Here is a 12,416-nt window from a genome sequence, read left to right as displayed (position 1 = left end):
GCACACTTCATAATATCTAAATTAAGAAAATAAAAGCCTATTGTTTAGTCGGTAATTACACAGTACCATATTATGGTACTGCTTTTCCCGCATTTTACTTAAGGTTCATCAAGTAATGTTCATTATTTATTTAATTAATTAATTAATTAATTAATTAATTAATTAATTAATTAATTATTTTATGAATTACATTTAATGAATCAAGTAATTTTTAATTAATTAATTCATTCATTAATTAATTAATGAATGAATGAATTAATTCATTCATTAATTAATTCATTCATTAATTAATGAATGAATTAATTAATTCATTCATTAATTAGTTAAGTACAGATGTATCTAACTGATGTACCATAGTGTAAACCATGGTACTGTCACAGTATACTGTATTGTAGACTTTCTTAGCAGATAACTTTGACTTTGGTTTGGGAGGAAAAGCCAAAAAAAAAATAATAATCAAAAAAGAAAACGCAGACACAGTGAGTTTGGAATGTGAAATAAATAAGTAAAGCGATGAAAGAGTGTTGTCAGCGTGTGCTACTGTCTGTACAGCAGGAAATCTTTGGTATGAACTGTACGTCTCACGTAGCAAATACATTGTCACTCTCTTTGCAGTGAGAAACTCGCCAGACAACAGCAGCGGCGGCGGCGTTAGCGCGCGAAGCGTAAAAACGCCGCTAAAATAAAGACCTTAAAGCTATTTTTTGATGTTTGGAACAAAACTAAAATAAACTGAGCGCGTCGGCCGGTGCTGTCGTCTGGCATCGTTTACGTTCACTGCTTGAGATTATCGGAGGTAGACTTCGTCATACGGAGCAGGTTAATGACTTTTTGATTTTTATGGTAAAAAAAAAAAAACAGAAGTTCGTGAAAACGTACGATCGTATCGATGCCACGTCGGAGGAAGAAAACCCTGCGTGTTTTAGTCGGCCAATTCATAGTTTCCGCTACGTTGCGCGATACGTAATTAATGTCAAGTACACGTGGAACCGTACGCAATCGTCCGACACTGGGACGGAATCGGAAGTACGCGGGGCCGTATTTAAGCTAGGTACATGCTAGGCAGCTAGCATGAGCCGTTTCTCTTTGGAAAACTGGATTTTTTTTGGTGAGTTAGCTCAAACGCTAACCTACAGCGGTCGAAATAACGTAGCGGGGGAGATATTTTTTTTGACGGATTGATTGATGACGTTTTTTGTTTTTTTTCGCGGTTGTGAGGCGGAGCAGCGAGCGACCACTGGAGTCAACGGTGAATCTTTGGTTTGTTAGCTGATGAGGTTTCTGTTGTTCTCTTAACCGTTTTTTTTTTTTTTTGTTTGTTTTTGTTTTTTTGTTAACTTTGAAAAAACTGCATAGGCACACGTTAAAGACACTCTTCAACCGTGAGAGACACATTAATAATGTTCTGCCTTTGTGGGTGGGTTGGTTTGTTGGGGGGGGGGTTTCGGAGGGAAGAAAACAAAATGGCCGCCCTCCTCCTCCTCCTCCTCCTCCATGCGTTCCGTCCCGCGTGGTTTTTTACCCTCTCTCGCTCTTTTGTCGTCGCCATCTTGCGTCCGCGATGTTGTCCGTCCTTCTCGTCCGTCCTCGACATCGTCGCCACCGCTCCCTTTTTTTGTGTTGTGTTTTTTTTTTTGGTAATAATTCTCTTCCATCTTCAGCTAGTTTTTTTTTTTTTTCTTCCGTTTTGTTGGAACAGTTAGGTGCAGAACAAGGTTTTCTTTGGTTTCGATTTGTCAATAAATAGAAAAAGTCTCAAGTGTCCATCGTTTTTTCGTTCTCAAATCCTTTCGGCTCGCGTCGATACCACGGGCCGGGACTCCGTCAGTTGGTCCGTCCGCCTAAGGAGTTTGTTTCTACGGAGCAGGGGCTGCTGACTGACCGACTTTCCTTTGGTATTTGTTTCTCGTTTCTCTCTTTTTTTTTTTTGGTTCGATAGCTCGAGTGTGAGGTGATTCATGACGATGATTGACGTATTTACACGGTGTTTTAAAGGCTGTACAGTATGAAGTGTCACACTTAAATCCGCGGGTGTTTTTTTTGGACGGACGAAAGCGTCCAAACGGTCAAACGGCCGCCGACAAATCCCGTCTGGGGTCAAAGTCCTTGACCTCAGAGTGGGATTCGTCCCGCGGCGTTTTTTTTTTTTTTTTTTGTACCAGCCGCGCTTGAAACCCGCTAAAAGAGACGGTAACCTGCCAGGCATCGTCTTTAGATTGTCCTCTTTAACTATTACAAAGGCCCTGATCCGCCTGGACAGTTCGTCCTCCGCGGGGTTCAGCTTTGTTTCGCTGGTTTGTTTGACGATGTTGACGCGCGGCGGCGGCGGCTCCAAACAGCATGTTAGCATTTTACAGCTAAATCCAGACCGCTTTTGGTGCTTTTTCCCCCCCCGATGAAAACCAAAACGGTTGTTTGTGCGTTGTCAAATCTATCGCTTCCAGGTCAATGTTAAAATAAATAGATAGCATCTGCGTGAGAACAGATTGTGCTACTGCTAAAAATGCTAAGTGGAGAGCGCCGCCCTAGCGGATGTGTGCTAACTAACTAACACGAATGATGGCCGATCGGGTGGTGAAACTGGTTATTAGCTAAGCTTTGGTTTTGGTTTAGCTGACGAGGTTTTTTCCCGTCGCGGGCTGGGGAATTTAAAGTTTTCCGCGTGTGTGTGTGTACGTAACTTTGTGTGTGTGTGTGTGTGTGTGTGTGAAGACAGACGCCGAATGGATTTCAGCCGCTGTTTAGAAAAAAATGGCATCCTGAGTTTTCTAAGATGTGAAGAACCATTCGGCTTGGCAGAGAGCTCCAGTTCTATTGCAAAGAAAATGTGCTTCAACATTTGTGCTCACATACGCTTATGTGTGTATATATATATATATATATATATATATATATGGAGTCATATATATATATATATATAAAATACACTATAATAGTTAGGTGTGTTGTGTAAGCTTGTAATTCTACGCGTCCGCTCAAATCATGAGGAGAATGTGTGTGTTTGTGCTTGCATATTTTGTCATTTCATAACTCTTTTGGTCTTTGGTAAAATTTGAGGTTTTGTGGCAGAAATCTCGTCGTTTTTGTCGATACTTTTAGTTATAATAATAATAATAATACTGTATGTGTATATTTTGGTAAGTCTAATCTTGATTTTTTTGTTTTGTTATTATGGTCACCCCAGCCATTATTCATCACTTTGTTTGTGAGCAAAACGGTTAAATCTTCTAGTTAGCACACTGCGCTAACTCCTTGTAAGCTAGCAAAACAATGTTTTCATACTGTTTTTGAATTAGGAAGTAGTTTTTGTTTTGAAATGAACAACCCCGTTTTCCCACCTTGTATGTCTTTGGTTTTGGTTTTTGACTAGAGTCCAACTTTACCCTCGGCTCCACGTGTCAATGCGTTCCAGTTGCACTCGGAGGTCGGAAACTCCTCGCGCGCCCCAAGAGTCACAATTCAAAATGGCCGCTCCAAACATAACGCTGCCATTTTGGTCCAATTGGTCCAAAAGAAGTCCAATTGAATCAGTCAGCACACACAGTGATGTGTTTTTTTTAGTGTTTATCAAATAGAGTGGGTTAGCTCGCTAGTTAGCAAACTTAGCTATAATCAGCTAACATTAACCACAGGACACTGTGACTCAGGGCATTTTCGCAGAACCCATTAAACTCGGGCGAGACGTCTCTCTCAGTTTCGACTTCCAAAACAACCGGAACTCACTACAACGCACCAAACATCGCAATCCACCCGCGTCGGATTGCTAAATTTGGGCGTCGCCGTCTCCGTAGCTCGGCGTCTACGTACGCTATCTGCTTCTAACTGACCTCTCACACATTCTGCAGTCATAAAGCTTTCATTGGTTCCTGGTTTGGTCGGTTCCTAGCATATATTGCATAATAGAAAACATACATCGTCTTCTAGTCTTTGGTATTTTTGGGCTAGTGAGTTAGCGAAACTGTCCTTGCAGAAGTCTGTGATTCACGACTCTCTTATCGTTTTTTTTTTTTTTTGGTTTTTCTTCCCGTGGTGAGGTTTGTGTGTGTTTTACCCTTCTTCAGCTTCAGCTTCAGCTTTTTTTTTTTATGATGATGATGATGATGATGATGATGAATTTGTAAAAAGGCGGTTTGGCTACAAACAAGTCGTCGCAGTGAGCAGCCCCTCTCTCAGTTCATCAGCCTCAACAAACGCAACAAACGAACAAAGAAAAAAATGTAAAAAGTTTGGTTTTTTCCTCCATCGCGAAAACGACGACCCTTGACCCCCAACGCCCCGCCCTCCCTCCCTCCCAGCCCCACCCCCCTCCGACGCCATCCTTCATCACGCTTTGGTACAAGTGCTGGACGCAGAAGAGTGGCCCCCGGGGCTCCCGCCGTCGTCTGTCCATTTGTCCAGGCTGCGGCGTCGCGCGTTCATGAAGAAGTTGCTGACGGTGGTGAGTTCGAGGCCCAGCTGCTGCGAGATGGTGAGCTGCATCTCTTTGGACGGCCGCTTGTTCTCCTTGAAGATGGCCAGCAGGGTGCGCCGCTGCAGGTCGGTGAAGACCAGCCGCGACTTCTTTGGTGTGCTGTTGCGCTCCTTCGCCGTGTCCTGCTCCTTCCGTTTGCACGCTGCGAGACGGGGAAGAAGAAGAAGAAGAAGAAAACAGACGTCAGTTACAGGTACAACCACTCATCTGTGTTTAAGCTAGCTAAAGAATGCTAGGGGCTGAAATGGCTATTTTTTTTCTCCATGTTATTATTATTATTGCGTTGCTTCTCAGTCATTTTTGAGGGCGTTAACCTGCACAATAGGTCAAGTCAATGGCTCTATAGCGCCCCCTAAGGTGAAAACCGAGCCCAAATTTGAGTTCCACCGAATTTCCCGAAACTTGGTGGGAAGATGCCGTAGACCAAGACGAACAAAAAAGTGAATCGTAACCATGGCCTCAACTCAACAGGAAGTCGTCCATTTTGAATTGTTTGGGCGAATTGAACGGTTCGTAAATGAACAGCGTACCACTGATGGTTCCACGTACCACAGTTTGAGAACCATGGTTTTTCTTTTTCTTTGACCACAGCAGATGATTATGTATATTTAATTTGGCAGATTTAATTTTATTTATTTAAATTAGGATGAATTCATCGTCATTGCTCACTCTGCTGCACCAAAGTCCATGGAGAAATGTAGCGATTTTTAGCGCATGCTAGCACAATCGCTACTTTCCCCTCATTTAGTCAGTTTTTGACACTTAAATTAATCCAAATAACTTGGGTTGGATTAGATTATTATTTACTGAATCGGCCGATGATGATTTATGTAAATTTACAAAAAAAAAAATTCTCAGAAACTTCGTTTTTTTCACCCAAACATTTATTGTCCAGGTTTTGTGCATTTAATAGTTTCTTTATTATTATCATTATGTATATATATATACGACAACAGAGGACGTTGGGATTTAAATAATAATAATAATTAAAAAAAAGTCACTTCCTGCTCTTAGCTGTGTTACATTTGACCAAGTGGGAAAAAATGGGTGAAACTTTAAGCAACTTTAATTTATCAAGCACTAATATTTTTTAAAATTGCATTATTTCAATTATTCAACAGTTATATTTTATCAGATGGAGGTAAACAATATATATCATATATATATATATATATATATAACATATGAGTCACATGATCGTCATCGACCGCAGAGTAAAAATCCATACGCGTCGACCTCTGGTGTTCGTGTTGCTTGTTTTTATTTGAACTACAGGGAAAAAATATTGGAGGGGAATTTGACGGCGTCTCTCATATGAAACACAAACAGGACGCGAAAAGTTTCATCTTCTCGCCGCGTGTTTGCGAGATTTTGTTTTCTCAACATAATCAGCTCATCGATCTTTAAACAATAACAACCTGTAAGCTCAGAAAATCCCTGAGCGTAATAACACAAGTCTGTCTGTCTGTGATCTCCTCGATATTATTATGTTCCCTTCACAACACGACTTGTATACATGCATAACCACGCAATTAATGGGTTAATAGGTCCATTTTATAGGTTTAAAGGTGCATTATGTAATAAATCTAAAGCAACTAAAGCCATAAAATCCTCCTAATATGTCACAGAGACTCAGGAATAATGTTCATATAACAAACTGAACTCACCAACAACAACAGTACAGACAAAAAAAATTGCATTAAATTTTTTTTTTGCAGACTGCAAATCATGTTTATGTTTTGAAATCATGTTTTTTTTTGCATGTGGCGCCACCTACCGCCGTCTACCAATCGCTGCAGTCAGTAGTGTCTCAGCTGCCGAGCAACCACGGGTTGCCAGTTACGTCAGAAAACGAAACCTAAAAGACCTCGGGTATTTTGAATTTGAATGCAGTAACCGTTTTTGGCCACATTCTTACATATGGCACCTTTAAATAACTCTAAACAATAATGTTTTTTAATTCAATTTACAAAAACAAACGCGTTTAACTTTAATTTCCACAAAGTAGCTGAAAAAAACATGGAAAACAAGAGGTAGACTCATCTCAAGTGACCACAGAACAAACCATACGTACATATATACAGATTAGATAAAAAGGTGGCGCTGTTGAGCCCTGTTTTTTGCCTTACATGTGGGCAGGTTTCGACAATTTGAGAATTTCCTGAAATTTTGGGCAAAGTTTAACGAGTTTCTGTTCATTGAGAGACAAAAACAAGGAGAAAAACTAATAAATAACAGCAAAAGCAAATATATGGCTCCAGCTTCAATTGAATATACGTGTAAATATGTGGCCAAAAATATACAGACTGACCCTTTTAAATGTTTATTACATTAAGTAATCTTTTTATCTATAACAACTCGTATAATTAATGTGTAATTTATGATTTCTTTGACTATTTCAGGGCCAAATAAACAACAACAACAACAACAACAACAACACCTCGTCTGATGTCTGCCAGTCAGCGAGGAGGAGGTGGAGGAGGAGGAGGAGGAGGTGTGGGTGCGTTTGATTTGATTACCTCTGTGAATTAAGTATGCACGAGTCGGAGTCGGATCGATACAAATTCACTGAAGGAGTCAATTCAGTGACAAAACTATTATGTAAGGGGAAACTGTCCTCGCTGTGAACACACACACACACGCACACACACACACACACACACACACACACACACACACACACACACACACACACACACACACACACACACACACACACACACACACACACACACACACACACACACACACACCTCTCTCTCTCCTCCTGTCTCCTCTCAGTATAACATTAAAACAGTGTTTAACTGCGTAAAAAAAACAACAACATTCAAAATAAGACAAAAAAGGCTCTTATTTTGAAGTTCCACTAAACTACAATGGAGGATTTTATAAAAACAGATCATCAAACATAAAACTACTCATTTATTATTATTATCATTATTATTTTGTATTTTATTAATCTTATTTATATATATATATACATGTGTGTATATATATATATATGTATATATATATATATATATAAAATAATTGATTCTCGTCGGTCTGTTCTCTCACTGATGTGTTATTGAAGTGAATATTAATCCTCCACACGCTCAGGAGGTGGCACTATTGATCTGTGAATATGAACACTGTGTGTGTGTGTGTGTGTGTGTGTGTGTGTGTGTGTGGAGAGACAAATGGTCTAAAAATCCGCCTCCTCTTTTACACCACAATAAACATCCCACCTTATATGACGTAGTATAATTAAAATAATAAACGTCTTTTTTATATTTGATATATTTATCTTTTTATTGACACGGTCAGATTTAAAGCTGCAGTATGCCGGATCAGTGAAATTCTGTCTATTAAGCTCCTCCCACCAGACCAAGAGTCTCCGCCCCCCTTTTCGACACTTTTTGACCCGACGTTTAGACTCGTACGAGGTTTCTTTGCAGAGTCGGCAGTTGTTAGCGATGCTAGGATAGCGACCGGTTCGCTAAAGGTGACGCAGCTTTGCAGAATGTGCAAATAACAAAAAATATACGTGATAAAAAATTTAAAATGCATTTCCACATAATATATTTATTATTATCACACATTTACAATAAGACTAAAAAGTTAAAATAAAATATACATTATAGACATTAAGTTAGCAGAATATAAACAGTATGAACAAGGATTGAACGTGATATTATTTGTGTATGTATGTTGCACTTATGTAAATATATATATATATATATAGATGTGTTGTACGTGGGATGAGTAGCATGTTACGTGTGGTACAGTCTAAAAAAAATCTTGCCTACTGCACCTTTAATGGTGACAAACAAAATAAACGTGTCCCAGTTCTTTTTCCTCTGTTTGTTCCAGAGTTAAATCCTGGACTCTGGACTTCAATATTTACCTCTTTGGCTCTTTGTGATGAAACCTCCAGCTGTGGGCGGAGTCAGTGTCGGACCTTTTTTTTTTTTTTTTTTTTTTAAATTTGAGTCTCCTATAGATAGATTTTTATACACGTTTACATCTCGTCACGTTTATATACAGAAGTAAAAACTTATATGTTTCGTTTATAGACGTTACTTTTATCCCATCACCAAATATTTACATATTTACAGTATTTTATACAAAGTTCTTAATGTCTGGATTTTTCATCACCGATATATAATATATATATATATATATATAATAGTTTTTTTTTCATTCGTTTAGTTTTTATTTCATTTTGACTTTTTGTTTTTTAAAATGAGTTGAATTTTTGTTTGTTTCTAGAGCGGGTTTTGCTAGTTTTTATTAGCTTATTAGCTTTTGTTAGCTTTTTTTGTAATATGGAGAATTAAAGATTAAAAATAGTGATCATTTTAGAAGATAAAAAAAAGTTGTCTCAAATACAACCAAAAACAGTTAGTTTTAAACTCTATTTTTAATTTTTATTTCAGTTAATAAAAATGTTTTCCCAATTTTTAGTTTTTATTTCATTTTGACTTAAAAAAAAATAAATAATAATTAGTTTGTTTTTAGCATGTTTTGCTAGTTTTTATAAGTTTGTTAGCTTGTGTTAGCTTTTTTTTTGTTATATGGAGAATTTGCCAGGCGCAAGATTAAAAAAAATTATAATTTTAGGCGATAAAAAAGTATAAGTTGTCTCAAATACAACCAAAAACAGTTAGTTTTAAACTCTTTTACTTTTTATTTTTATTTCAGTTAAGGAAAATGTTTTCCCAATTTTAGTTTTCCTTATTTCGTTAGATTTATAATAACCTTGTGGTGGTCTCTATATCCTGCGTTATTTATTAATCTGACTGCCCTTTTCTACATTATTTATATATGTATACATATATACATACATATATATGTATCTACATATATAAAATATTATTTTTATATAAAATATAATGCATATAGTGCTTTGTGAGATGAGAGCATGCCTGGTTTTGTGCTGCTCTATTACACTGTGTTTCTCGATATGCTGATGATGTGATGATGATGACGATGATGATGCAGGAACATTGAGTGGCAAACAGTGACAGAGGAAAAACACTCTCTGTTTCTCTGTGTCCGTGTTTTTCCTGCTGCTGATCTCGTTTGCAGTTAGAGACGTGTGTCCGACAGCGAGGGACGCGCACAGGGAGCTGATGAAAGACACGGCGAGCTGTGGCGTTATTGATCCCATCGATCGCCAGACGTACCTTTACAGAAAGGCCGCCCGCCCTCTCTCCCCCCCCCCCCCCTCTCTCCTCTCAGTGGTAAACCCCCCCCCCCCCCCCCCCTACCCTTTTTGAATAATATAATTGCGTGTTTGATCCTCACTGTAACCCCCACGACTGGTTGAATCACTCGGCCGTTGTGTGTATCGCTGCCTTTTACTCACAGAAAGCTGTATATTTAACATCTATTTACAACACAGGCTACAACACGGCGCCACATTCGGTTTGCAGTCATGAGTCGGCGTTTGGATTCAGCCGCTCGTCAGACGCGACGTCTGTCCGCGTCCGGCGTCACGACAACGCTATTTTTTACAAAAACGTAGACATTTAAAGGTGATGCGTGGAAGAAATCAGAATCAAAAAGAATCAAAAAGATAAACATAAAAGCCCTTTCACCACGTCACAGCTAGCATCACATCTGCTGGGGGTTCCTTTAGCTTCTGTTAGCTTCTTTTCATGCTTGTGTCATCATCATCCTCATCATGTTTCGTCTAAATTTTCCATAGCAACATTAGCGCTAAACCACAGCATGGCAAACGCATTACAACACAGGCTACAGTCTTTTTTGTAATATACTGCAAATCTCGTAAAAAAAACAACAACAACAATACAATCGAATAATTTTTAAAAAGTAGTCGTACGTGGTGACAGGGACGCTATGAGACTCTGACGATCTGTTTTCGTCTGTTTCTTTTCAACAGGAAACTGAAATCTGTAAACCTACGCGCCAAACTCCATTCAGAAAATCATCGGTAAGTTCCGATGTGCCATTTAAAGAATTCGGCGTTTGAAAACCTTTGTTCGGATTTACCTCAGTGACACAAAGTGACCACACGGGGCAGCAGTGGAGCAGCAGCTCCTGTGTCCCCGTGAGCTTAAATCGTTGATTTTCTCAATGGGGTTTGGTGCAAACTGGTACGTTAGCTAAAAAATTGAATTTATGTGATTGTCTTGTAAAATATAATATCAGTCGTCATTTATTATGCACATTCAACGCTTCCTACATGGCCCGAACGCATCATTAGCGCACAAATTTGACTCCATCGCAACGCAATAACAAGCTAATATTAGCACTCAGCTAACAACAAAGCCTGTGTCTAAATACTGATGATTGATTTCAGTAAATATGGACAAATCCACACCCCGGTTAAACACCTTCATCTTTACGAGGCTTTTTGTGGAACCCGAGCATGCGAGCGTTCGTTTCAAAAAACCCAATCAGCTGCTTCACAGCCACGGCTGACCTGAAAGGTCAAGTCGTCCAATACGGTTTATATAACGAAGGAGGCACTATCCCAGCGTGAAATCTGTCCTCTGTTCACTCAGGTGGAGGGTTGGAAGTCAAGCGGGCCCCGAGTCTCAAGAGCTGGTGACACTCACCGCTAACACATCGACGTGTTACACGCAGGTTTTTAAGAAACGACGGGGGGGGAATGTTTTATCGGAGAAGCTGGAGAAGCCGGAGAAGCCAGGAAGATGGCACCAATTCAAACTACTGTTAAAAAAAACCCAATAACTTTGAACAACTATCTGTCTAGGGACTACGACAATATCTACTCGAATTGCCATGCTAACCAGCTAGCTTGTAATACCGCTTTTTACCCCAAGAGGCAATGTTGAGCCACTATAGCGTCCAATCTGCCCTCAGGTATCGCGATTTATCACTTGACAGTTATAGTTTAACTAATTAACCGGATTTTTTAAACGTTTGGTGTCCCACAAGGTTCTATTCTGGGCCCGATTGAATTATACAAAAAAATTGATATTTATCCATTTAAAGGTGCATTATGTAATTAATCAACTGGCCATAAAATCCTCCTAATATGTCACAGAGACTCAGGAATAATGTTCATATAACAAACTGAACTCACCAACAACAACAGTACAGACAAAATATTTGCATAAAAAAACATTTTGCAGACTGCAAATCATGTTTATGTTTTGAAATCATGTTTTGGCATGTGGCGCCACCTACTGCCGTCTACCAATCATTGCAGTCAGTCAAGTCTCAGCTGCCGAGCAACCCACGGGTTGCCAGTTACGTCAGCAAGCGAAACCTAAAAGACCTCGGTATTTTGAATTTGAATGTAGTAACCGTTTTTGGCCACATTCTTACATATGGCACCTTTAAGCATTCAGTGTTGTGTTTATTCATTGGCTGCTGTAGAGGAATAAAGTTTTCCCGAGTTTGAAGACAGGAAGTGAGCGAGCCAACGAAACACTGGTTTCATTTTACAGACAGACAGACGGAGAGAGAGAGTGGGGGAGAAAGAGGAGATGAGCAGAGTCATTACAGACTGTTTTCACCCTCACCACAGAGATATATCATGGCCTGGTAACTTGGCCATGACAGCCTCCGTCTCCACAGAGCTACACATGCGTCCTGTTGCTATTAGACGACGCGATATTATGTAACACAAAGTGCCTCAAAATAAAAAATAAGCGCTAAAACGGCATCAAATGCTGTATAACAAACAAAAAGATAAAAATAAAAGCCCTTTCACCACGTCACGGCTAGCATCACATCTTCTGTTAGCTTCTGTTCATGCTTGTCATCATGTTTCTTCTAAATTTTCCATAGCAACATTAGCGCTAACCCGCAGCACGGCAAACGCGCGAGCATCGACCTGCAGCAGGTTTAAAAACAAACAAAGTTTGCGTAACCAAAGCAAATCATGACGTGAAAACACCAAGCATGTTAGCATGAGTACTAACAACGTCCACATGCTGCATAAGTTTAGTGCTAACCCTATTGCTAT

General features: G+C 39.4%; 1 protein-coding gene across 1 annotated transcript in view; it reads right to left on the bottom strand.

Annotated features, from left to right (window-relative positions):
• Window positions 1-4,323: 4,323 nt before the first annotated feature.
• The window catches only part of onecut2 (one cut homeobox 2), a gene marked incomplete at both ends in the record, with an annotated part of 28,081 nt that continues 19,988 nt past the window's right edge, over window positions 4,324-12,416 (bottom strand). The window contains one exon of the mRNA XM_083898139.1: window positions 4,324-4,613. Coding sequence (XP_083754265.1) covers window positions 4,324-4,613 — 290 coding nt within the window. The remainder of the gene's footprint in view (window positions 4,614-12,416) is intronic.

Source organism: Microchirus variegatus (assembly GCF_963457635.1).
Source record: "Microchirus variegatus genome assembly, chromosome: 1".
NCBI classification, from domain to species: domain Eukaryota; kingdom Metazoa; phylum Chordata; class Actinopteri; order Pleuronectiformes; family Soleidae; genus Microchirus; species Microchirus variegatus.
The sequence above is the reverse complement of the archived record's forward strand: the minus strand, read 5'-3'. Positions and strand labels throughout refer to the sequence as shown.